The sequence below is a fragment of the Polyodon spathula genome, chromosome 2 (assembly GCF_017654505.1).
Source record: "Polyodon spathula isolate WHYD16114869_AA chromosome 2, ASM1765450v1, whole genome shotgun sequence".
Classification (NCBI taxonomy): domain Eukaryota; kingdom Metazoa; phylum Chordata; class Actinopteri; order Acipenseriformes; family Polyodontidae; genus Polyodon; species Polyodon spathula.
Window position 1 is genome coordinate 32,487,675 of NC_054535.1, and position 25,806 is coordinate 32,513,480.

At 37.6% G+C, this 25,806-nt stretch overlaps 1 protein-coding gene across 2 annotated transcripts in view; it reads right to left on the bottom strand.

Annotated features, from left to right (window-relative positions):
• LOC121295399 (testican-3-like) overlaps nt 1-25,806 on the bottom strand; it is a 76,249-nt gene that overhangs the window by 19,880 nt on the left and 30,563 nt on the right. For both annotated transcript variants that reach the window (XM_041219974.1, XM_041219966.1), the window contains 2 exons: nt 18,993-19,110; nt 11,476-11,584 (listed from right to left, as the gene is read on the bottom strand). In XM_041219974.1, the coding sequence (XP_041075908.1) occupies nt 11,476-11,584; nt 18,993-19,110 (227 nt within the window). The remainder of the gene's footprint in view (nt 1-11,475; nt 11,585-18,992; nt 19,111-25,806) is intronic.

Consider the following 25,806-nt stretch of genomic DNA (forward strand, 5'->3'; position numbering starts at 1 on the left):
CCGAGTCTCTTCTAAACTCCGGGTTATGAATAATAATATAATGCGCGTCATACTGAATGTTCCAGCCAATACACACACATGGCTGTACAGCGAGCTTACCAATAGGTTTTTCAACAGCGATCAAGAGACCCTGAGGCTCAAGATGAAGGATAAGAAAACTGAATTTAACTTATTTTAAGGTACACGTAATGCACACAGTATTTTTGTGATATTATTCATTTTAAAACCAATTGTGAAGCTTTATGGAGCGTGCTGAAAGTAAGTAAAATATAAACTTGTTTTCTGATAGAATGATGTTTTCGCTTATCTGTTGTAACAAAGCATTTGTATTGTGGGCTAGGTTTTGACATACAAGTTTTTTTTTTTATAGAAATGTTTTTGATCTAACTTTTGTACTTGATAACATTAATTTAAAAATCCAATTGATGCCTATGATTAATATGTTTTAATACATTGTGTGACTAATTTGAACCTATTAATAGGTCTCATTATTAACTAAACTGAGTTATTCATCAATTTAAATCAATCTTGTTACACAACTGATTTATTTAAATGTTTGGATATCCTGTTACTTGACTGATTACTGTGTTGTTCAGTCATCTTAAAATAAAGCTAGAATACGTTTCACTGAAAAATAATATACTTTTGACAATTCAGATTTTACTGCTGATTTATTCATTTTCAAAAGTTTTTATTTAGGCAGGGGGAGGGGTCTCTTCACACTCTTACACCAGGGCCAAGTAAATCGTACCCGTAGGGGGGTGGGGCTAAGATCGCTAAACACTTTGTGCAGAACAAAGTAACACTTTGAACAAAAACACTACTGAACAAACACAGCACAAGTGCAACACCCAAGTACCGCTATCCTGATGTTCTACGCTTAATCACCTTTTACTCAAAGCACACTCCTCTCCAACAAAACGCACACCAAACATTCATTCCTTTGTTCCTTTTATAGGGTGTGACCAGAGGTAATTGGCAAACAATCATTTCATTACCACCTGGCCACATTCCACACTTTTCCAATCAGTCAATTAAAACACAATTTCCATTACCAGACACCCACACACATGTGTACCCATGTGCAGAGCCTCTGCTTTGAACACATCCTCCCCTTACTCTGTCACATATATCTATATATATATATATATATATATATATATATTATATATTATATATATATATATATATATATATATATATATATATATATATATATATATAGAAAGACTACACCCCCTTGAACTTTTTTCACATTTTGTTGTGTCAGTGCCTCAGAGTTTCATGCATTTAAATGAGGATTTTTTTTCCATTATCTACACACCATACTCCACACTGTTAAGGGGAAAAAAGTTTTTATTGAGAAAAAAAAAATATATATTAAAAATACAAAACTGAAAGATCACAATTGGATAAGTCTCCACCCCCCCCCCACCCCCCCCCCCCCACCCCTCCCCCCCTTGTTAATACTTGGTGGAAGCAACTTTGGCAGCAATTACAGCTGTGAGTCTTTTTGGATAGGTCGCTACCAACTTTGCACACCTAGATTTGGCAATATTTGACCATTCTTCTATACAAAACTGTTCAAGCGATGTCAAATTCTTGGGGAGCGTTGATGGACTGCAATCTTCAAGTCATTAAACAGCACCAAACTTTGTATAGAGACAGTCAAGCCCTTTGCAAACCTCCCAAACTTGTCTCTCTTTACTTATACAGCTTCCTTGATTGTCTGTTTGCTTTGAAGATAGTGTCTTTGTCACTTTCACAGACACACATCAAATTCACTGTGTTTTTTTTATTTGCCTAACCAAAACTTTCTATTTGTATTTTCTATTTCAAAGGAAAACAAAAAAAAACAAATACATGTAAGAAATCAATTTTGTGATATTCTAACTTTAAAATACATTGATTTGTAAGTATATGCTTGTATACACTGTAATATCCCATGCACAGTAATCTCTGTAATTTATTGTATATATTCTTTATTTTCATATATTTTATATTTTATATAATCTGAAAATAACAGTTACTGTGTTTGCTTTATACCGTGTTTTTTCTTTCTTTCATTATGCCAGTGTGATAGTGATGTAGCATCGGAGTTGGTCATAATATCATTCAACTTTAATATCATTTAACATTATGATGAATATAAAGACATAGTAAATGATAAGCAGAACAACACAGTGACTATAAGAAAAGGCAAGATACTTGGAGCTGGAAAGGCGTTAACTCTAGGACTGTAGTTAATGTAAACATTTACTGTTGACTTTCTATGAATGGATGGAGTAACGGCAACATTTGCACTGACCATTAAAAGTACAACCAGGTATCCTTGTTTTGAATTATTTACAGGTTATTGAATAAACAAAGTAACTTGACTTTGATTCATCTGATGTCAGTACTTGATGGCTAGTTTAACTATTGTAATGTTGGAATGTATTTTCTATTTTGGCCTGGTTACAATATTTACATGAAGATTATGTTATAAATATTATTTGTTAGAATTAAACAGATGTAGGATATTTAAGTTGCTATATGGTAGGTGTTATTTTATTCTGAATACATTACAGCAAAAATTACTGGTTTGTATAATATTATGCTACTGTTGCTTTAATTGGAAAAGATATGCACTGTGACGTTGCTGTTCATTGAGTTCTGGGTATTTTAATTCAGTAAACAAAAGAAAACTTGTGCCTAAGGAAATAGGGTACAGAGCGAAGAAATCTCGTCTTAGACATTGCCTGAACATTTTGTGAACCTGGCTAAACTTTACCGGCTTACACAGTTATGCTGTCTGCTTGTGCCCACGCATTTGCCTTTTACTCTTGGTAGCGTATGGGACCAGAGTTCGGGTAATCGAATACACAAAAAGGTTGCACCCTGTGTATTCAAATAGGAAACTATTCGAAATTCCCACCTAATCCGAATAATAAACACTATTAAAATGATATTCATAATAGAAAATAATAAACATCCTTCTCACAGTGTTGTCGCTTGTGTAGCATCTCCCAAGTCAGCGCCAATCTTGCTGAGTGACACCAACGAGTCCTAGAAAGATTCTGAACGGCATTTTTGACCTGAACACATCGGATCCCAAATCAAAAAGTTAGACAATTCGATTGGGTATCTTGGTATCCATCGGGGCATCATACTGTGAGACTGGATATGATGTAAACAAAATGTTGAATTCACAACAAATAAAGCTGCTGTTTTATCTGCAAGTCTGGGAAACTAACGCCAAACAAGGTAAAACATTACTTTTCTCTGTCATAATGAAGCCGCTACTCTAAATGATAGTCTTCATTTTTTTTCACAATTACATTCTCTATGATTTATTGATTTCAGCGCTTTCCTTTTGGCTTATTGGTTGTTTAGTTGTAGAAAACCCGATTTGTAAAAGATTTGCCGCGGGAACGAGTATCAACAAAGCACTTCGGTACGCAGTCTCAGATTCTGACTGTACAACAAATATGATGTGCGACGGGAAAGTTAGGATTAGTTCGTAATTATGTTTTTAAAAAATGGTTTGTAAATTAATTGTCAGCTTTTTGACACACTGGATTCATGAAACGGAAGCCATATATATATATATATATATATATATATATATATATATATATATATATATATATATATATATATATATATATATATATATATATATAGGGGCTATGCCGAACCCTGAATGCTTTTAGAAAGAGTTGGGACTAACTGATGAACAAGTGTTCTTTTTCTTTGAATGAATCATTTAGGTCCCAGCAGTATTTTGCAGTGACACTTTGACACTTCGGACAGAGAACAGTACACCTCATAAATACAGCCAACACAGGGCGAAGCCACAGACCAACTGATAACAATGGGCTGTCTCTGAACGAGAACACCAAAGAGAAACAGCTCACGTGGACTCGCGCACAGCCCAAAATAACCAAACTAGACAATCACAGGGTGGAAGTCAGGCCAACAAAACCAGCTGCGTGACTTTCGAAACAAATAAGCTCCACCCACTAGAAGTGGAAGCTAAACTACTCTGAAGAAAGTTTCTGAATCAAGGGACCATTAGTGCTTGAGTTCATGAAAGGCAAGGAAGAACCAATGTTCTGAAGAGTGGCTAAAATCAGCTTTGAAGAGAGTTGTAGCTCTTCGCAATACGGGAGACTGAAACAGTAAGCTGGGCCTAAGGTCATGTAATAGCCGTACAGAAGAACTGCAACAACAACACTTCTACGAACTACATAACTTTTCAATTGCAACGCATTATCTGAACTGAATTACGTCTGATCAACGGAACTATCTCCAGTTAGAAAACTGCCAACAAGCATTTACAGAGCCCACAAGAGTTGGCAGCCACTCAGCCTGACTTCAGCACGGCTGAGACAAGCTTTGAACCAGATGTACTCTCTCTCCTGCCAGTTAGTAGATGTGAATCGGGTTGCAATAGACAGGCAGTGACACTACCCACTCCTATCTCAAACTGAGAAAGGGGGGTGGGAGGGGGTATGCTGCTGGGACTAGCCTGCCTGCGAAATCTCCCGTGAGACCTCAAAGCATTCTGAAGCGTTTTTTCTTGGTCACCTCAAAACTGAGTAATCAGATTGTTGCTCTTTTATTTAGTTTAATGTATGTCCAGAATCTGGACTGCTACTTTATAAATCAAGTGCATGCAGTGTTTACTAACCCAAGAGTGAAGTAAATCAATCACTGCTCATTTGACAATTAGTTTTATATCCCATGCTATACTGGTAAGGCTGGACTAATATAGTTTGTAGGAATATAACTAATTCAAAGTCCAATATTAAAAAGCGATTATGCAATTTGATCATGAGTAATTGACTTCTATTTCAAAAGGGATTGAATAGTCAATGAGGTAAACATGATTACATTTCTAGAAGGAATAAAAAGATGAAATTAACCAATTAATAATTTTCTGAAAATTATTGAACATAATATACTGAACAATACAGTGGTGTTTGTGAAGCATGCTTTAATGGTAAGTAATCCATCACTGTACAACTGATATTCTCGATAGTTTTGTTATAGGACTGACGTGTGCAAAACAATGTAATGTAACATTACGGTATGAATCGATCTATATAATGATTACTTTCTCCGTGGAGATTTAGTTCTCTTGGTGAGCAAGCAATTTGTTCCCGAAAGCATGAAGGCTTTCACTGCCAGAGGCGTTATGACGTGTCACATGGATACTGTCTTAGAGATTGAATTCTCTCAATGAACAAGTAAGTTGTTCAGGAAAGTTTGTAAACTTTCTTAGGCTAGTGGTTTATTATGAAGCTAGATTGAATTCTAGACATTTTAAGGAGTAAAGTATTTCACATATTAAAGATGTTACATATCCTAAATCTCCTGTGGGAACACAGTGATAAGGTATACTGACTAGTGTGCTGACGAGCTGCTGTCATGAGCGTGATCTGCAAGGTTACGAAAAATATTTTGCAATACACAGTCAGTTATTCTGACTAGTTATGAGGAAATATTTTTGTATAGATTGTGTGTAAAGAGTCAACACAATGCTGACCTCCCTCATAACCCTGTATATGATTTGGATATTGTACTTCATAAATCAGTAAAATTACTGGATATGGTTTTAATATAGATTGATAAAGGTGTGAAAATGTTTTATCAAAACTACCTGTAGTTCTAATGGACATTAGAATTATTCCAACTATGTCTACTGAAAGTTTATCCCATGATGAGTAAGAATGGCCTTGCTCTATATAATTTACATATAGTAAATTGGGAAATGTAACTAATAACATGTTGGCCTATCAAATGTGTACCAGCCTGGAATAGCATTTGCTTCAAACCTTTCTTTTCGCAACCAGAATTAAGAGTGTACAAAAATAAATCAGTCGCTACACCTGTGGATACTGTTGTCTGAGATGAATCAGTTAATCACATAATTGGTTTGAATATAGTTTTTTGGAATCAGTAATGTTCAAACAAACTTACATGATACTAATGAATGGAGTGAAAGAAAAAGAAAAAAAACAGAAATCTTTAGTTTGATTATCCTATAGTTAATTAAGCTTGATAAGTACTCCTAAAATGCAATTTTCAAGTATGTTCATATTAACTAGTTGAGGTAATATTCTCCTGTTGAACAAGATATTAGTAACCCTAATAATTTTTTTAAACCGTAAACTATAAAAGTAAGAAACCTGCAACTGTGAGATTTGGTGATTTTAATATCTCCAGAATAGGAAAAGAATTCCAGGAATTATCAAAGCAATCAACATGGTAATTATTCAGGTCTCTGGGTTATAATATACCGTACTTGTAAAAGAACTGGGAAACTTGAAATAAATAACTAGTATATTGGTGATGACTTAGACTGAAATTTAAAATATCTGGGAGTCCAACTGAGTCCCGCCGAGACCTCGTCGCAGCCAACTGGGTGGAGTTGCATGATAAGGTTGCTGTGAGACTGAGGTCGTGGTCGGGTCTGTTAAAACTGCTTTTCTTCAGGGGCAGGGCTCTGGTCATCAACCAGTTGGTAGTGTCGATGCTCTGGTATCAACTCACCATCCAGAGCCTGCCCCCTGAGTTTGTGGGCAGGGTGGACTTCTTCTGGGTCAGAAGCATTGGTAGGGCAAAGGTTTGTGTGCATCAAGTGCCAGGTGAACACCTTCCGTCTACAGACCCTGCAGAGATTGATGTACGCAGACCCGGCCCAGCAGTGATGTGCACTGACTTCCCTCCTCTTACGCCTGCTGCACGGCCCAGTCTTTTACCACGACCTGCTCAAGACACGGAGCATGTTCAACGTTGGCCAAGACACCGTTCTGACCGAGGTGGAAGAAATCCTTCTGGAGCCCCTGCTGTACAGCCCCCATCTAGGTGCGCAGGCGTTGGAATGCCCTGCAGTGTGGAAGCTGTTGATCTCAGCCAAAGTGACCAGAATCTGGGATCTCCTGGATCGCAAACGCTCAGAGTGGCTGACTCCGGGGACCGTCAGAACAGCCCACCGAGCGATCTAGGAGTGCAAAGCAGCATTGCACCTAGACTCTGTCAGGTATCTCTGAGGGGGTCCTTAGGACTGGAGAGCCAACTTCCCTCCATACCCCCAATTCTCAGATCCTACTGATTGAACCTAAGGCGCGGGACCCCCCTCAGACTCCCCCCGAGAATAACCTCAGCAGGATCTCGCAATTCTCCTCAACCCCCTTCCCCTCCGCGTCAAGAAGAACCCTGTACGCGATGGTGCTCCACACCCTCCATTTCCTCACCCTCGTACGGCTTGGCGGGAGCCCCTCCAACTCCCGGAGGGGGAGAGTCATCAGTGGGAGGCCCGGTACTCCCCACTGGTTCCTAGAGGAGCTGGGGACCTAGGATGGAGAGTGCTGCACTGAGAGCTCGTGTTAGGAGAGATGCTAGGTCACTTTACCGACTCTGACGCCGCAAGCTCTTTCTGCGGTCAGTCCGAGTTGGTATTTCACATTTATTTTTTCTGCACCAGACTGCAGCTATTTTTCCTCCTACTGAAGAACCTCCTACTGCAGTTCTGGTTGCATTTTTCACCAATCCTCCTTATTTTTTGGCACCCTGTCCGTGGCTCCACCAAAGCGAGAGACCACCTGGTGAATCTGCTCTTGGCTCTTGCTAGATTGGCCATCTACAAGACCAGGAAGCTTAAGATCACCGGGGAGGGTCTCTTTGACTGAGGAGCCATGTTCAGGGCCCGGTCCGGTCCCGGGGTATGTTACAGCACGCCCATGAAGAGTCCGCTGGTGACATGACGGCCTTTGTCGACCAGTGGGCTCTTAATGGCATGCTCTGCACCACTCCTCCTTTTCTCTGACTATTTAATTTAGTCTTTTTGACCATTATTTCTTTTAAATTAGTTAATGTTAGCACCCCCTTTTGCTTAGGTGATGCTAAACCTACATTTTTCACCGGCTGCCATTGGGCAGCTGGTGCTCCAGCTGCTACCGAGTAGCTGCTGTAGTCTGCCTACTGGACTACTTATGTTACTTCAATTGGTGGTGTTATCCCTACTGATTTGCTAAATAAATAAACAAAGGTCTCAAAACATTTCATATTAAACTATTTCATCAAAACAGACTTCTTTAATGGCAGTTTTTGAGTGCACTTACACTAAACATTTTCCTGTTTTTGAGAACAATTTGCTCAATTAATACAAACAAGGTGACAAAGACAAGTCATTAACACTAGAACTACCGTGGAAGTCTTTTTTTACTTCCCCTAAATATATACATTTCAAACCACCAATAGACCCAGGATTGCAGAAACTTATGGCGATATAATATGTTAAACCTTGAACTAACGCAGCTGTCATTTTGACTGTCATAGTAAAAAACAGTGAATTTGGCTTTGTGCTGCTGAACTTGAGAGCTTTGCACTTGTTTTGAATAGCCACAGGAGACATTTTCAGACTTGATTTATCTACCAACAGCTGTAAAAATACTTATTTTCGATTTAAAAATACTTATGTTCTAGTTAAAATGAATAGACCAATACAATGCAGGACAGCACAGCAAGTCTTAGGCGTGATTATATTGAAAAGAAAAAAAAAAAAAGTTGCTGACTAATAGTGTACGAAACCAGCTGTTGCAAGACTGGAGATGGAAATTACCATTGAATAGCGGATAGAGTCTAGCTCAGGCACAAAATAAAAGGGTAAACAGAAAACACTTGTATAAAACAGTCAAACAAACAAATCTCGGGCACTATTCTCCATTGCTTCACAGAGTGTTGTTAGCTCCCGCTGCATGTCAAAAGTCGTCTCTGAGCTGCTAAAACCACTCTGTTTTATAACCCGGCATTTACAATCATAAGTCCTCTTCCAACACCACCCCTGAGTCTCATGTCAGTGCTCGTGCTGTAACAGGTTTCCCTCACGTGTAACAAACAGGCTGCAAAAGCTGTGTCACAGACAATATCCTGAAGGAAAACAAACAGTGACAAAATGTCTGATTTACAAAGAAATTATGGGAAAATACAAGTGAGGAAATCAGAATTAAAGGTAAGCACTATGTTTGGTATGTTAAAATAAACACATTTAACACAGAACAGTTTTGTGGCATGCAAGTAGTTGCAGTAGTTTTATACATATTAATATAACGTAAAAAAGACAGCTGCGGTAGTTCTAGGTTTATATGTACGCCCAGTAGTTCTTGTGTTAATGTGACATTTGCCAGCTCTGACACATTACACTATGTAAATCCCTGAGGAACTTGCACCAACAGGGGAACAGTGCTATGCTGACGACTGCAGGTAAAAATGTACTATTTTGGGTTTCCATGTGAACGAGAATCTTTTTTTTTACATTATTACATCATGCCAGTTCCTGTATTTCTGTTGATCCTCTGCATTTGTATTTTTATTCGCATTTCAACATTATCACTGTTCCTTTAAAATGAATCTGAGGTCACACCCGAGTATCTAATGGACACCACCACCTCTGACAATAAAACAGGTGTCTCTCAACAGCATTTAAAATCACTGGTGATTTAGGACTTCAGGTCACTTTAATATACGGCATTTTCATAACTATTAGTTATTCAAACACTAACAGAAATACAACTACACTGTATACATTTTTTATCTTTTCTTTACTCTAAATCGTGTTGTTTGTGCAGTACCAAATGCAGTTGCAATGGATCCTAACAATGAATGGAGCGCATATAAAAAAACAGGTTGATTGTATTGGGGAAATAGTAATCTTAAACCATGAAGTTTACAAATCAATGGGTATAAAACATGCTAGTAAGCATTTACATGTCTTCTGTTTTGCTATTTTGCACTGGCAGAAGGATACATTCAATGAAACTTAACGTTTCAAATCTTTTTATTTTTATTTTGTTGTTTTGTTTCTTGTCCTTTTTTATGAATTAAACATAAAACCATTTTAAGTGCAATAACATTCTCCAATTGAGAAAGCAATACCACAGAACAGGGTGTGAGTAAGTGACTGCACACCTTTAATACGTTGTGAGGGACGAGGCAAAGCAAGTACCTTCAACCACACAGAAAGTGCTGTCATTTTATAACTATTGCACACTCTGAAGTGTGTTATTGTGTATAAAATGTTCATTTTCATAAAAAAATCACTCAATTTTAAACATTAAATTAATTTGTGTTTAATGCACTCTTCCACAAGTGTAAAACTGCCACTATACTTAGAGCAGCGGTTCCCAAACTATGGGTCACGACCCCAAGTGACCCCAACGGATGGGGTCACGAGAATTTACCTCGGTATCTCTCCTGTTGCACACTGCACAGCACACTGCAAGGCTTGCAGCCTCTCAGCACAGTGCGACAACCTATCTTGCAGGAATGCCTGTGTAGGCGCTACTGATCTCCACCAATCACGTACCTTTGTTACAAAATACCGCCCTCCCACATTCTAGTATCAAATGCAAGTCACCGAAAGACACCCCATTCCACCCTCGGTTTGATTTGTTCATTGTTATAGAACAGCGCATGGATTTTTATGAAGAGCAACAGCTTCCAACAGTGAGACTACAGATTTGAATATGACTGGAAAACAAGAGGAGGGCAAGAAACATGCTCGCAAATACGATGAGGCTTTCTTTGAGTATGGCTTCATAAGTGTTTGTGTTAAAAACGAAGAAAAGCCAAAATGCCTAATATGTCACAAGGTGTTATCTAGCGAAAGCATGAAGCCAAATAAATTGCAGCAACACCTGGAAACCCTTCACAAGGAATACGTGGGGAAACCAATTTTTCCAGCATAGGAAAGAAAGACTTTTGCATCAACAAGTGCAATTCAAGAGGGCCTTGTCCATCTCAAGCTCAACAGGCCTAATCTGTGCTTTGATCTTCAGGCAGTTAATTTAAGTTTTAAGAATGTGATAAGGTAAAAATAAATAAAAAGCTTTGTTCAGAGCTGTACTGCAAACATGCTTGCATGGTCATGTGATTACAAACAACCAATCAGAGCACTTAGTTTGCCCATTTCATTTTGTAAGATCCTCTTCCAAGGGCTTGGGTTGGTTTTGATTAATGCATGTCCTGTGTGTTATTGCTTACAAAATTCTATAGAACTAAAAGTGATAAGAAAATAATAATAAAAAAACACTCAGCACTGTAGTCATCCTCATGCAGTTATGAGTTCTTTAGAAAAGGCTGGTCTCTGGTAGTGGCTAGGACTTCAGATATACCTTCCTGTATTCCTGCTGTCAACTTTGTTATTTGTGAAATTATTTTGTAGTGAAGAGGCAAAGGATACAAAATGGCTCTGTCAGAGAGTTGTGCTTTTGGCAATTAACCTGGGGTGTGCTGTTCCATGAAATATTTCTAGATCCCATTTGCTTGATTAATGAATAATATGTGCATACACACAGTTGTACCACCTAATTTAATATATAACGTATTGACATCAACCATTGCACTGGAGAGTGTGTGGATGAAAAACTGAGAAATGCTCTATATCACAAACCTTCATACAAACATACATCAATATCATCACCTTACCTTTATTTTCTTCTTTACTCTTAGATTTATTGGAAAGGCACGGGCACTGTCCGTTACACTTTACTGTGATTTGTTTGCCCGTAATGCATGTTTGGTACTCTAGTTTGCACTGAAAAATAAAACAAATAAAACAAATTATTATAAAAAGAAGAGAGATTTTCTTAACATTGTTTGAATTAGTCATGTCTTACCTACTGTTCCAATCTTTCAAAAGACTGTTTTTTTTCTGAAGTGGTATACACAATGCATGCATGCTGTTAAACTAACTTACCCATTAACTGTAATACTATTTTTCTGATGTCAAAAAATGTACCAGACACCAGGATAAAACAAAATAATTGAAAATATGTATAAAGATGCAAACAGTAGGTAACAGCTGGGAAGAAAGTTGTGGGCTCAACAAATTTTTGTAGCCTGGTTGAAACGTCAACAGTTTATTATCAATAGTATACAGCTATATATCTCCCCCTCTCTATTTGGGGGACGCTATGAAGTTTAATGCAGAGCTGTTGTTCTGAATGATAAATTCATAACACATTAAATGATCTAGGATAACTTAATTGAAGTTTTACGGCATCTTCACTTTTCCTGGTTTTAGTCAGAATTCCAGCAGTGGCATTCTGAACAAGCTGTAATTGCGATACCACACGTTATAGGACACCAAAAAAAGTGCATTACAATTATCAATTCTAGATAAAACAAAGGCATGCATTAGTCTCTCAGCATCACATACTGAAATAATTGGTCTAAGTTTGGCTACATTTCTCAAATGGTAAAAATATACATTAGTAACTTCCCTAATGCATGTCTCAAATGAGAGATCAGGATCAAAGATGACCCCCAAACTCTTAATTTCTGGTTTAAGTTTTGATGAGAGACTGCAAGGGTCAAGCTCATGTAATCCCACATTTCCTTTAAATTGGTCTGTGAGCCCACTAGCATAACCTCTGTTTTATTCAATTCAACATTAGACAATTATGTGACATCCAATGCTTGATATCTGTAAGGCAAGTAGCTAATAACACCCAGGCAGAAGAAATTCTCGGCTTTAGTGACAAATATAGCTGGGTGTCATCAGCATAGCAATGAATTTCACTCCGTGTCTGTGGATTATGTCACCTAACAGTACCTTATATAACGAAAACAACAAAGGACCTAGAATGGAGCCCTGTGGAAAATGACAGACAACTTCTAATAATGCTGATTTTATCTCCCCAATAGAGATGAACTGAAACCTATTAGAAAGATAAGATTTGAACCAGGATATGACAAGGCAAGACAGTCCCACTGTGCTTTCAAGATGATTCAATAGGATGGAATGGTCTACGGTATCAAAGGCAGCACTCAGACCTAGAAGAATTAAAACTGATAGAAAGCCCATCAGAGCTTATCGGCAGATCATTCACAACTTTGACAAGGGCTCTCTTGGTGTTATACGAAAACCAGACTGAAACTTCACAAATAACCCATTAAGAGTTAGAAATTTTTGTAATTGAATTGTAATGCTCTCTAGAATCTCAATGACATTTTATAAGAATATTCCCTCTGCACATATTTTAATACTTTAAAAACAATACAGTGGAATTTGGAGGGTATGTTTGAGTATACAGAAATAAATAAACAAATACATTAATTAACAAATACCGCAAGAATGTATGCAGGCCCCTTTAGATAGATTAGGTATGAAGGGCTCAAATTTGCGAGCTGTGGGTCAAAATTAGTCTCTGCGATGATTTTTTAATATGCACACGCCATCGGCAACTGTGGGAGTGGGCAGGTCAGGTACGAAATAAAACCTGGTTTCGCCGATAGCTTTTTCCTCCCCGCTTTTATGAAGCACTAGTTTTGTTGTTAATGAATACAAACGTTTACCTCAATATTCCACGCCTGGTTTGGTAGCCAGTTGTTTAGTATCCCAGTAGTGCCATAAACAACTCAATAGGTTTGTGCGGAGTCAAGTGATTTCCGCATAGCAACTGGCAGCCGCTGAAAAAAAAACCGTTGTCAAGCTGTGTAACATCCGAGCGGTGGACATGGCTAATTATGCTGACAACCTACGTGACCCAAAAAATAATAGATACAAACTAAAATTAGATGTTGTAGGTTTAAAGCAATGCCCACACTGCCGACTTAAGAAAGCCCAACAAAATCTAATTTCTTCATTGTATGAAATCTTACAATATTAGTCATACAGTAAACTAATACATCTAGTTGGGTGAATTTTACTGGAGCAACGTGGGTAAAGTACGCTGCCTTGCTCAAGGGTACAGCAGCAGTGTCCCACCGGGGATTGTTATTGTTAATTTGTTATAAAGTTTTTAATTGGTAATGCTCTTTATTGTGTGCGCTGTCTGTGGCTGTCCAGCTTCGGCACCACACCGAGAGGGTTAGCTAGCGATAGTAGGTTAGTGCTAACCCCCTCGTTAACACTATTTTGATATGTATCTGTTAAAATGTGAACCTGGGTGATTTCATATGGTTTCACGGACCGTAAATATCACTAACCTAATGTTAATGCAGGTGAACTAGTACGTAGTACTAAAAAAGGCATTGAGTAAACTTTATGTATAAGTTGTGATTGTGTATTACTGTAATTTATACTGTAAGTAAAACTATGTTTACCATGAATAAAATGTTCACTGGAGATGGCTCTTGAGGCTGGTGGACTCCATTTAGACCCTTCTTCATGCTGCCGATTTATAGCAGAAAGCCACATTTCCCTTCTATCTGGGCTTAAATGCCGCTAAGGAAATTAAAAAAAATTACAGCCGCTTGTCTTTCATGTAATCATGGTTGTGGCATCCAACAACCACACAGCTCCTCGCCATTGTATTACAAATAGATGGTAACAAATCTTCAATTAATAAAGGAAACCGCATCTGTCTTGGTTTGTTTTCAGCGGCTCGAGGTTGCCATGCAGTTACTAAGTTGCCCGGATGTCCACGCAAACCTATACATAGGTACTAAGAAAAATATTCTTAAATTACACGGAGCAAGTGCCCTGTACACCAAAAAATGGTCCTGGTTTGTGAACGATTTCTCTTTAACTGCATGTTAAAAGATAAACGTCTCAGAAACTGTGTATACTACTATTATGTCATAAAATGTATTAGCAAAAGTAATATCATTGATAATATCTGGTACAGACAATGTGTCGTGCTTTGTTCAGTTACTTCAGTGTGTTCATAGTTTATTCAAAGTCTGCTGTGATGAGCTACTAATATCAAGTTTTAAATCTTTTTTAGAACTTTATTTTTTACAACATTAAAAGCATAGAGTAGTTGCTATTCTGTACAGTAAGTTATAATGTCATGTTCTGCATCCATAAAATGCCAAACTGAAATCCAAACTGTTTTCGGTGCCATCTGAAGAGACTATTAAGACTACTGCTTAATAAAAAACACTAGAGTGTAAATTTAATCAATAGGAGAAAACTGAAGTCACTGAAATATTTTAACTAAGAGTATTAATTGGCCACTAAATTTTTATTTGGCGACCAAATTTTAAAATCTAGCAGTATTTACTCGGGAGGGGTGAAGATGAACACGCGCTGTCCTCCGAAGCGTGTGCCGTCGGCCGCCTGCATCTTTACACACTGCAGACTCACCATACAGCCATCCAGAGCTACAGCGTCAGATGGCAATGCAGCTATGAGCAGCTTACAGGCAAGCCCACAGACGCCTGGCCAGACCACAGGGGTCACTGGTGTACGGTGAGCCAAGGACACCCTTGCCGACCTAAGCCCTCCCTTCCTGGATGATGCTTGGCGAATTGTGCGCCGTCCCCTGGGAGCTCCCGTCCACGGTTGACAATGGAATAGCTTGGACTTGAACTTGAACATCCAGGCTTTAGTGCGCATCCTGCACTCCACACGGAGCGCCTTTACCGGATGCATCACTCGAGAAATCATGCTTTCTTTTTATAGATTATCACTACCTTGCATACTTCTCCTGTTTAACTAGAGAAAGGTGTGCTTTAACATAAAATGTTACATATAAACACACATGGCTAACTAATTTCACTGTTTAATAAAACAAACCCAGTGTTATTTATTTAAAAAAAAAATAAAAAAAAAATTGTTTGATATCCCTTATTCTGTTATTACTTCTTAGTGAATTTCATCAGAATTGTACAGCACTTAAAAATGCAGTGAAAAGGCAGGGTGAAGACATAAGAGGATAATTTCATACCACTTAATTTGCACCGCTGAAACAACCTGGTACTGATGGCATATCAAATGCTTAGATGTCAGATATGGTTGCATTTATGTAGAACTTAAGGATAAAACAAAACACATTTCGACAAGGAAATGCATTATTTCCATTACTTAGTTGAGCATAAGGTGGTTTCAGGAAATATTTTCTGATTTAAATATAGGCCAACTATGTGACCGTTTGGGTTATTCAATCTATTTTAAACAGTAGGTAGGTGTTTATTTTAGTTATTTTTATATAGTGATTTTCTGTTACATGGAATGTACTAAACGTACTTTTCTCATTCACTTTACAACGCCATTTCTACATTAGTTTTAGTTGAAGTATTTAAGTTAAATTTCAGTTTTTGCTTGCTTGTTTAGCATAAAAAGGCACAAGTAAATGGCCACTGTTTACTGTGAAGAAACGGCAATGGCAAGGAAACAATAAATACAATGCGTTGTCAACTTTATGTACTGTTTATTTCAGGAATAAACAAAACAATGTTCAACTTGAACTGCTATTTGACATCCTTTGTTTTGTAGTTAATTCACTGGGGTAAAGTAAGTCCTAGACAACTTATTCTTTACTCCTTGAATATTTTTCTATTTTAATGTGTTACATATTGTAAGGTCCGCGTGCCATAACGAAATTTTTATTACCGCTCGTGTGTGTCCTCAGGGCCACGGACACGCCCCCCCCCCCCCCCCCCCGCCGCCCGCTGCCCCCCCCCCCCGCGCAGCCCGCCCCCCCCCCCCCCTCCCCGCCCCACCCGCCACGGGTGATGCCCCCCTTGCAGCCCCTGCTGCTATGTTGTCTCTGCCTGCGTTCAGAGCAATATAATGGCTTTTATTACTTTTTGAAAAACAAACGAATATTTAAATTATGAGCGAATATCCGAACATGGAAATGCCGTGTTCGTCCCAGCACTAATTGTAAAGGTTCGATTTTTCAGGTGACAAAATGCAATGAATAAACACAACACTGGCCATTTAGGATAAGAAACAATACCCAACCAGAGTCATACCATTGCGGGTAGCTCAGTGGTGGTATTGTGCCTTAATTTTTTAAAATATAATACATAAAACCTGTGTGCTTGTGCAGAGTTTGCAATCCAAATTCCTCTCTTTCTGTGCTGTAACCCTTTAATGTTCCACAGGTAAAGGACATTTGCAGCTTTTTTAACCACCATCGTTTCTAAGATTGTAGTTATGACATTAAAGTGTATAATCTTTTCGCAAAATGAGAGCCTCCTTCCCCTCTTTCATTAAAAACTCAACAACGTGGTCCTTGTCTGATCTTGTAAACCATTTTTCACTGGCTCATTGACAGCTTGTAGGCAGACTCATGAGTAAACACCTCCTTCATATACAATCTATTAGAAAAATGCACTGATAATGTCTACATCTGACAGCAAATGCACAGCCTCTGCCTAAAGCCAATAAACTTGTATCAGGGGAATAGATGTATTTCTAAATCCTTTAAGTTAGTTATAATCCTACAGATTGTGACTCTCCTTAAGAATCACAGGAGAGTTCACAAACTCTCATGCTTTCTACCCAAATCATTAATGCTGTAGGAGCACTAACATATTTTGTGATCCACAAAGCAACACTGAAAGCTGAAACTCACTCCAAGAAACAAGACATCTCATTGTATTACAAAATGAACTGAAATAGTGGAGGGGGGCAGACAGTAAGTATGTATCTTGCAATGCTTTTTACACTCCCCTAGGAAGGTTTACACAATTGTTCACAAATAACTGGCACACTAATCTACACTGCACAATTGTGACACTACAGGAAACAAAATATTATTTTTTTTTTTTATGTAAGTTTACAATAATGCAAAATCGGAATAGGGCATTGCATGAAAGAGGTGTCCCATGCAAATATACTTAAGTGATGCAGCTAGGCAAATTTTCCAATCCAGCTCTCTAACTACTTGGAGATAAAAATAGGAGCTAAACCACTGAGCAAAAAGAAAAGCTAGAAAACAGAAGTACATTGTTTCAGTCAAATAAACACATAAGTATTTAAGCGAAACTATTAAAAGCTGAACAAACTATTGAATATTCAGTGAAAACAATTTACAAATGAAAATGTATCAGTATTAAATGATCCATAGTTTTAACAGGAACATGTAAAAAAACTATTTACCTTAAATAAATAAATACATAGTTACATTTTGTTAAATTAACCACGTCTGTTATTGAATATAATGATACAATTTAAAGAACCCTGTAAAGTCATGTGCACATACTGTAAATACAGTACATAATTACTTTAAGTTATACCTGTACCTCGAATCGTGCAAACCTTCACAGAAACATATATATATATATATATATATATATATATATATATATATATATATATATATATATATATATAAATAAAATACAGCACTTCCCTTCCAATGGACACTGATGCTGTTTCGCTCTTGACTAATATGGATACCGTGGGAGACTTATTCGTTATAATATAGAGACACCAATAAAATTTTCGATCAGTCAAGGTAACACATAGTCCGACATGGTATTTTCCCATGTAAGGGTTATAAAGTTCATTCACGTAAGTTTTTAATATTAAACCACAATTGAGAGAATTTTCCCATTTGCACATGATATGCTTTTACTTTCTCTTTTCATGTTAATTATACCATAGAGCAATTGATGTAGCTATCCCTGTTTAGACAAAATAGAGGTAATCCATGAAAACACAACAGGAAATAAACAGTGGTGAATAACAACAAATAAACAATCCAGATTCACATGAATATCCCTAATCCACTAATTTGTAAACCTTGTTAGGGTTTTGCTAGCTCTAAACATTTATCTTCTTTTTCAGTACTGCCATGGTGCACTGTGTGTTTATTGTTCAGCAGTTTTGTAGAATGTGTTGATGTTCCAGCAGCGAGGGGGGAAAGCAAATAGAATTCAATTAAAATATATCATCGGGTTTGTATAGTTGTGAAATAATCTCACGCCCAAGATGTGAGATTAAAAACACTGTGATTTTAAACTTGAATTAATTTTTTTTTATTTATTTATTTTCCCCAGGGCAATTCACACAGAAGAGAACATGCAGATTTTGCTTAAAATGTACTTAAAAAATAATTGCTCAAGTTATGCACAACATGGCTACGTACTATACATTCATTTTACTCTGTGGATTGCCTTAATAGCAACATGTCGACAATTTATAAAATTAAAAAAAAAAAAAAAGCTATGAGAAAAAAAAGAAACAAACAACATTTTTTTGTAAATCAAATCAAGAACTTAAAAAAAGTTGTTTCACACATCATAGAAGAATAACTGTTCACCTTAATGGAGTATGTATGTCCATCAGTTCCACAGACAGGGGCAGGATGGAAGACAGAACATTGCTTGCATTTCGAGGAACTAGACCCTGGCTTTTGGGTGAGGCCAATTTCTTTCATACTGAAAGTAAAAAGACAAAAAGTGTAATTGCGAGCATTGCTTTTTTCATTGTACAGTATCAGGCAGTAAACAGTGCCTAAACAGTGTTAATAAAAATGTCCATACATTATTAGTTTGAAGTGCAGGAAATAACATCACAAATAATGTGCTTGAAACTGCATAGGATGTTTACAAGTTTAAACGTCAAATGGAAATACGGTTGTCAGAGTGCTATCTTCAATTTAAGGTTTAAATAAAGAGTTTTATTTATAAGCATGCCTAGCTAATTTGAGAGAAAAAATAAATCCTCATGATGAATTCCTTTGAAATTGAGCTCCTGAACCCTTTCTGAATAACAGCTACTTAAGTGTTCGTCATTATTCCGTGAAGAACAGCCACACCGCGGAAGTGCTCTTTTGGGAATACTTGGCAGTTATTTAAAAAAAAAAAAACTCAAAAGTGAGCTCAGTGAAAGTTATATTTTCCTGTCAAATTTCACATGAGCATAAAGACATTGGGCCAATGTTCATATTATGAGACACGCTGCGTATCCTCCCAGCGCTTTCTCCAATTTAACTGACAGTTACGACACATATAGGTGGTTTCAGGTTTGGTGGAACCTTTGCTCTTTATAGACCTCAGAGTGAGCTGAATTTAGGTTTATGACAGACTTGAAGAAATTGTGACTAGCTGAAAAAAAATGAAATTTAGTTGAAGATTTAGATGAGATGTGACAATGCAAAAAAAACCAAAACAGCAACAACAAAAAAAATGCAACACATATGAATATATCATGAATTATTGTAATTGTGTCCATATACTTACTAGCAAGGAGCAAATCATTGACCTAATGTTTTGGCGAGCCTTATCTTGTGATATCTGTTACCTTGTACACAAATTATTGTACTGAATATAAAAGCGGTATTATTGTAATTGTTTTCATTAACATGCTGAAAGACAGTTTACTTTGTATTTAAAGTGCACACCAAAATAACCTAATTACAGTATTAAAAGAAAAAAAAAACACACACACACAGGGTCTTTCTTCCAAAATGGAAACTCAAAAATGAGAAGTACTGTCTGAAACGTTTTAAAATCAATCTGGAAATTACAAGCAACATATTAACAACACAGTAGCTTGGAGTTTACCAAAAACGACTGATGTCAGAGAAGTAAGGCAGCGATTTGAGAGTCAGGTATGTGGATTGAAACTCAGGAAATAGAAACATTTCCCTATTGTTTCATAGTAGTATATGTGGAAATGATGTACTGATTTGTAAGAATAACAAGTTAATAACTAATAGCTGTGTATGTGGGGAGATCAACAGAAAAGCATTATTATCTAAAACAGTAATTCACAGTCGTTTTAGTTTAAAACTTGTTTTAGTTTAAAGCATCTGTAGTCCACCTCTCTCCTTGTGACAGAGCCCAGAACTATGCCCAAGCACAGATGAGCTGGTTGTTTCCACAACAAGAGAGCCTCCATATAGTGATAAGACACTGTGAGTAAGCGGTGGCATTCTAAGACAGGGTGCCAGACCCTGTGGTTGAACTAGGCTTAGAGGGCGCATGTGTAAGGATCTGGGATGCTGCTGTCATTAGGCCCAGAAGTATCTGGAAGGTCAGTATCTGCACTGCTGCGTTGGGCCAAAACAGCTCCAGGCAGACAGTTATCCTCTGGATTCAGTCGTCCGACAGATTGGTGATCATGTTTCTGGAACTGAGGCTTATGCCTTTTGAGAGGACATTAACCCGTTTTTCAATTGGTTCACCATGATACCTAACCACTGGAGGTGGTTGGTGACCAGTCCCATGTGCAACATGTTTAAACATTAAATAAACCTAAGTAGACAGTATTTCAGAACACTATAAAGCGTAAAATAGTGGTACTTACTTCCTTACTTAAACAGAGTGCAGTCATTTGTTAAAGGTAAGCATGCAGCATCCCCCTATGGTGGACTTGCCCATACATTTAGACTGCACATCTGCAACCACTGAATTGGTTGGAAGTTAAGGCATAGTTTTGCCAAATTATACAGATGTGCAAATCAATTAGAAACAGCCACAAAACTTGGTTACCCAAGGGCATCTGGCATACTTTAATAAAGGCAATGTACGCAGCACGTTCGTTGTCATATTATTTGTCCCATCCAATAATTTATTTTATTAGTACCGAGTCAAAACAAAGAAAACGTGGCTATTCGGGTCTAAAATTCTGCGAAAAAGTAAGCAGCAGGTTAAAGTAAGGTGGCTGTGCTAGTTCATTTTCATTCATCATTCATTTTGATTTAACTTGCAGACAGGAATACTTTTTGTCTGGGCTGACTTTCCAGTTTGGCTTCTGAAAGCTGTTTATTTTACGTTCTGTTCAGCAGCCTCTGTAATAGCCTTTTGTTTAATGTGTGATTCTGAAGCTAAATAGCGATCGATCGTATTTTCTCCAGACATATTAAGATATTTAAAACAATTACCTCAATCTGCATGTACAGTTTATTTGGGAAATATATTGAAATAATCACCAGATGAAATATACTTTGCTTTTTTGTCGTCCATTTTTAATATTTTACCTCCAATGCTGAAAACTAGATTTTAGCAAACTAAATGCAGCACCAACTTTGTCCCACCCCCAAGCTCACATTACAGGTCACAGAAAAGCAGTAAAGATGCATTGATAGGTTGACTAAAACTTCGTTGTCATTTGAATAGTAAACAAGAAAGTTTACCGCTTTGGATATTTTTTTTTTTGTAAATATTATTTGTGGACATTTTTTTGTTTGTTTGTTTTTTGCTTAAGTGCAATGCAAACAGGACGGCGAAGGAATAAAAAAGGGATCTCTACAGAAGGAAGATGCGTAGTTTGCGTTGCTTGCGTTGTGCAGTTGTTCACTTAAACAAGTTTTTTTTTTTTTCTCTCTGAACTTGTTTGTATGCATTGGCTCCTAAAAGAGATGAATTTCGTGGTGACCCCTCAATTTCACAATTTCCGCGAAATCCACGAAACCGCAATTTAGGTAGACCCCTACTTATAGGGATGTCAAAGTAGGCGTCCTTGAGGTCCACTATAGTGAACCAGTCGCCTGACCTTACTGACTGCAACAGCTGCCGCATTGTCAGCATCTTGAACCTCCATACTCTCAAGTATAGACTGAGCTGACTGAGGTCAAGGATCGGTCTGAAGCCGCCATCTTGTTTCGGCACCAGGAAGTACCTGGATTAAAACCCTTCTCTCACGCTGAGAGGGAGAACAATTGAAATTGCCTGTTTTTGCAGTAGGGCAGTGTGGCTGGGTACCCCCGCCCCTGTGTGTATTATGTATAATTGTGTTATATTACTATTTAAATGTACTGTTTTGTGTTAAGTAGTCTCTAGGCGCCCTATTTAAGAATGTCCAAATGTTAATAACTGAGACATACCATATTTAAGTCCGAGATCATGTAGAAGTTGGATTCCCTTAGACAATAACCGACATTCACACAAAATGTCAGAAATATAAAGGAATAGTTTATTTAAGAATAAAAAGGGTGCACAACTAATGTAATACAGACAATCCTCGACCTATGACGATTCGACTTACGACGCACGACAGTTTCGACTCCTTTGCATTATTACCCTGCTTCGACTTTACTACATCGATACGGCATTTACAACACTGCGAGACACGAGCCATGTGTCATGTGTGTATGCTCGGTGTCCGAACTGCTGTACCTGTCGTGTACGCCCTGACTTAGTCTAGCATTTTTTTGGGGGGTTTTTATATGCATGTTTTTTTTTTATTTATTTGCCGTTAAGAATGTCTGATAAGAGCAATAGACTCAAAACAAAACCTAAGCTGTGAACTCTGGCACATGATGAGGGGCTTAACATCCTGCTTTATTTCCTGCTAGGAGTACCACAAACTCATTGGAAAGCCCAGAGTCTACAGTTTTAAAAAAGCCAGGTAGTTGTCTGAGTAATATGCGCGTAATCACCAGGGTGAGTGTAAATATTTAAATAAATATTTGCATTACATTTTTGTAAAACTATATTATCTGGCTGATGAGTCAGGAACGTTATCCCAATTTATAACATTATTCATATGGGAAATGTGCTTCGACTTAAGGTGCTTCGACTTACAACGTGACTTTCAGAAACCAATTGTTTCGTAAGTGCGAGGACTGCCTGTATTACAGAAAGGAAAGGCTATTGGTTAGAGATATGCGTGAATAGTATACAGTTCATTAATTCCATAGTCAAACGATTACAACAACCATAACATCATTAGCATACATGGTTAATATACTAATATTAAATATGGCTTGTCACACAAAGTGTCTACTTTGTATTAGTATTTTCAATACCCGTTTCTCGTTGTAATCGATCATGTCAATATGCACAAGAATTAATTCAATTTCCCATTCAGAACGGAATCCAACATTCAAGTACCTAATTTAGCAAAAGTTTTACCGTGTTAATTTAATTTAGACGTGATCTACCACATTTCAACAAACAAAATAATTTTTTTACACATTTTAAAACACAAAGTTATATTCTATTCCTAGAACAGTTTATCCACTTGATCACATTTGCTTCAGTTACTTTCTCAAGTCATAAAATATTTAACATTTCCAGATAAAGAAGTCAACCTTCTCTGGTGACGAACACTGCAGCTCTCTGGATCTGAAGTCCTAATGAAGATGGTACTTTGCTTGAAGTATGCATTGTTGCGTAGACTCACAATAAAAAAAAAAAAAGTTATTTTCAAATCAGGTCAGCTTGTTGATTTCCACTAGTCTTGCAGCATTATCTTTGTTGTTGGCAGTTTTCCAACTAGAAATAGTTGTGTTGATCAGACATAACTCAGTTTAGATAATGCGTTGCAATTGGAAAGTTATGCAGTTCGTAGAAGTGTTCTTGTTGCAATTCTTCTGTATGGTTGGCTATGCTTCAGTTTACTGTTTCAGTCTCTCGTAAGGCAAAGAGCTAAGGCTCTCTTCAAAGCTGATTTTAGTAACATATCAGAACACTGGCTCTTCCTTGCCTTCCGTGAATTCGAGCACTATTGCTCCCATGATTCAGAAACTTTTTTCAGAGTAGTTTAGCTTCCATTTTGATCTTCTGAACTCCAAGCCTTCTTTCTCTTGCCTGGAGCGCTGTTCCTTCTGTGGGGCACACTTCTAGCATGAGGAGCTCTCTCATGGGGCAAAGTCCAGCTTTTCTGAAAGTTGTGTTGATGATTTTGTTGTCTGAGTTCCACCCGGTGATTGGTGAGTTTGGTTATTTTGGGCGGTGCCTGAGTCCACGTGGAGTGTTTCTCATTGGTTGTTCTCGTTCCGATTCAACTCCTTGTTCTCCATTGGTCCGCTATTCCGCCCCCTGTCGGCTGGATTTATGAAATGGACTGTTTTCTGTCCTTTATGTCAAAGTACCCAACCCTGTCTGGCTTGCGGCGCTAAAAGAGTCATTCAGCGAGCAGTTAGTTTATGACTCTTTCTAAAAGCATTCTTTGTCAGTAGGGGTGTTTGTGACCAAAAACCAAGAAGACACAGAGAATGGTTTAAGACTCTCCGTCTGTATATTTCAACTCAGTTGCTTTCACACACAGAATGATATTATGACCCACTCTGATGCTACATGGTTGCTGTAACATTATTTTGCAAGCCTAAATCAAAACGGTCACATGACAGACCTGTTAAAGTATTTAAGAAGAAAAGTGTAATAGTTATTTAAATAAAATTGGTTTCTTGCATATTAAATTATTAGAAATTTGTGTTTTTATTACATGACCTCATCTATGTAAAACTCAATACATTGGATTTTATGAACACTCTTTAGGCATGTTTACACAAAAGCAAATTGCTGTGTCTGTGCCGGCACTGATGCGGTATCACTTTCAGTGTAAATTGGAAATGCTGGTAAAAAGTAGTCACACTTTATGTCGGCACTGAACCACCTTTTGATGTGGTTCAGACACGGCTCTGTGCCAGTACTGAAATGGCTTTTTCTCAGTGTAAACTGCAACGCCACTACTGACACTGCATTTTGCGTTCAAGGTGCTTGTTTTTTTTCCCCTAAGTAAACGCAATTTCCTGTTCCACCACGTGTTGCTTGAAGAAATAAAACCAACAAAATGGCAACTGACCGAGGCAGTAATTGGTCCGAAAAAGAAGTATGGGAACTTTTGACTATCAAAGCAGAAGAAGAGATAAATGCACAAATTGATGGAACTGTGCAAGATGCTAATGTGTATTCTACAATATTAGAAAAGATAATGACATGCAGTGTTGTGTGTAATAAAAAGCAAGGCTAAATTAAAATCATTGAAAAGCAAGTACCACAAGATAAAAGATCGCAATAACACAAGTGGCTGAGCCCCCAAAGGATGGGCTCATTTTGATTAGTGTGACATTCCGAAAGTAAAAATATCACGCATACCATGACAAGTACCAAAAGTATCACTGTTTTGATCACAGTACTGAACACTTGCAAATTATGTTAACATGAGAACATCCACCTTCTGTGTAAATGGGGTAAACTGCCAAACTGGTGATACTGAAATGCCAATATTGTTGTGTGCAAAAGGTGAATTTAGAAAATGAAATGTAGCAGCAGTGCTGGAGCTGATCCTGCATTTTCTGTGGGAATACGGCTTTAGACAATCCATATTACCAACTGTTATCTGGCTCCTATGTTTTATATATTCCTATGTTATCTCTTTCAACTTTATTCACATAAAGTTTT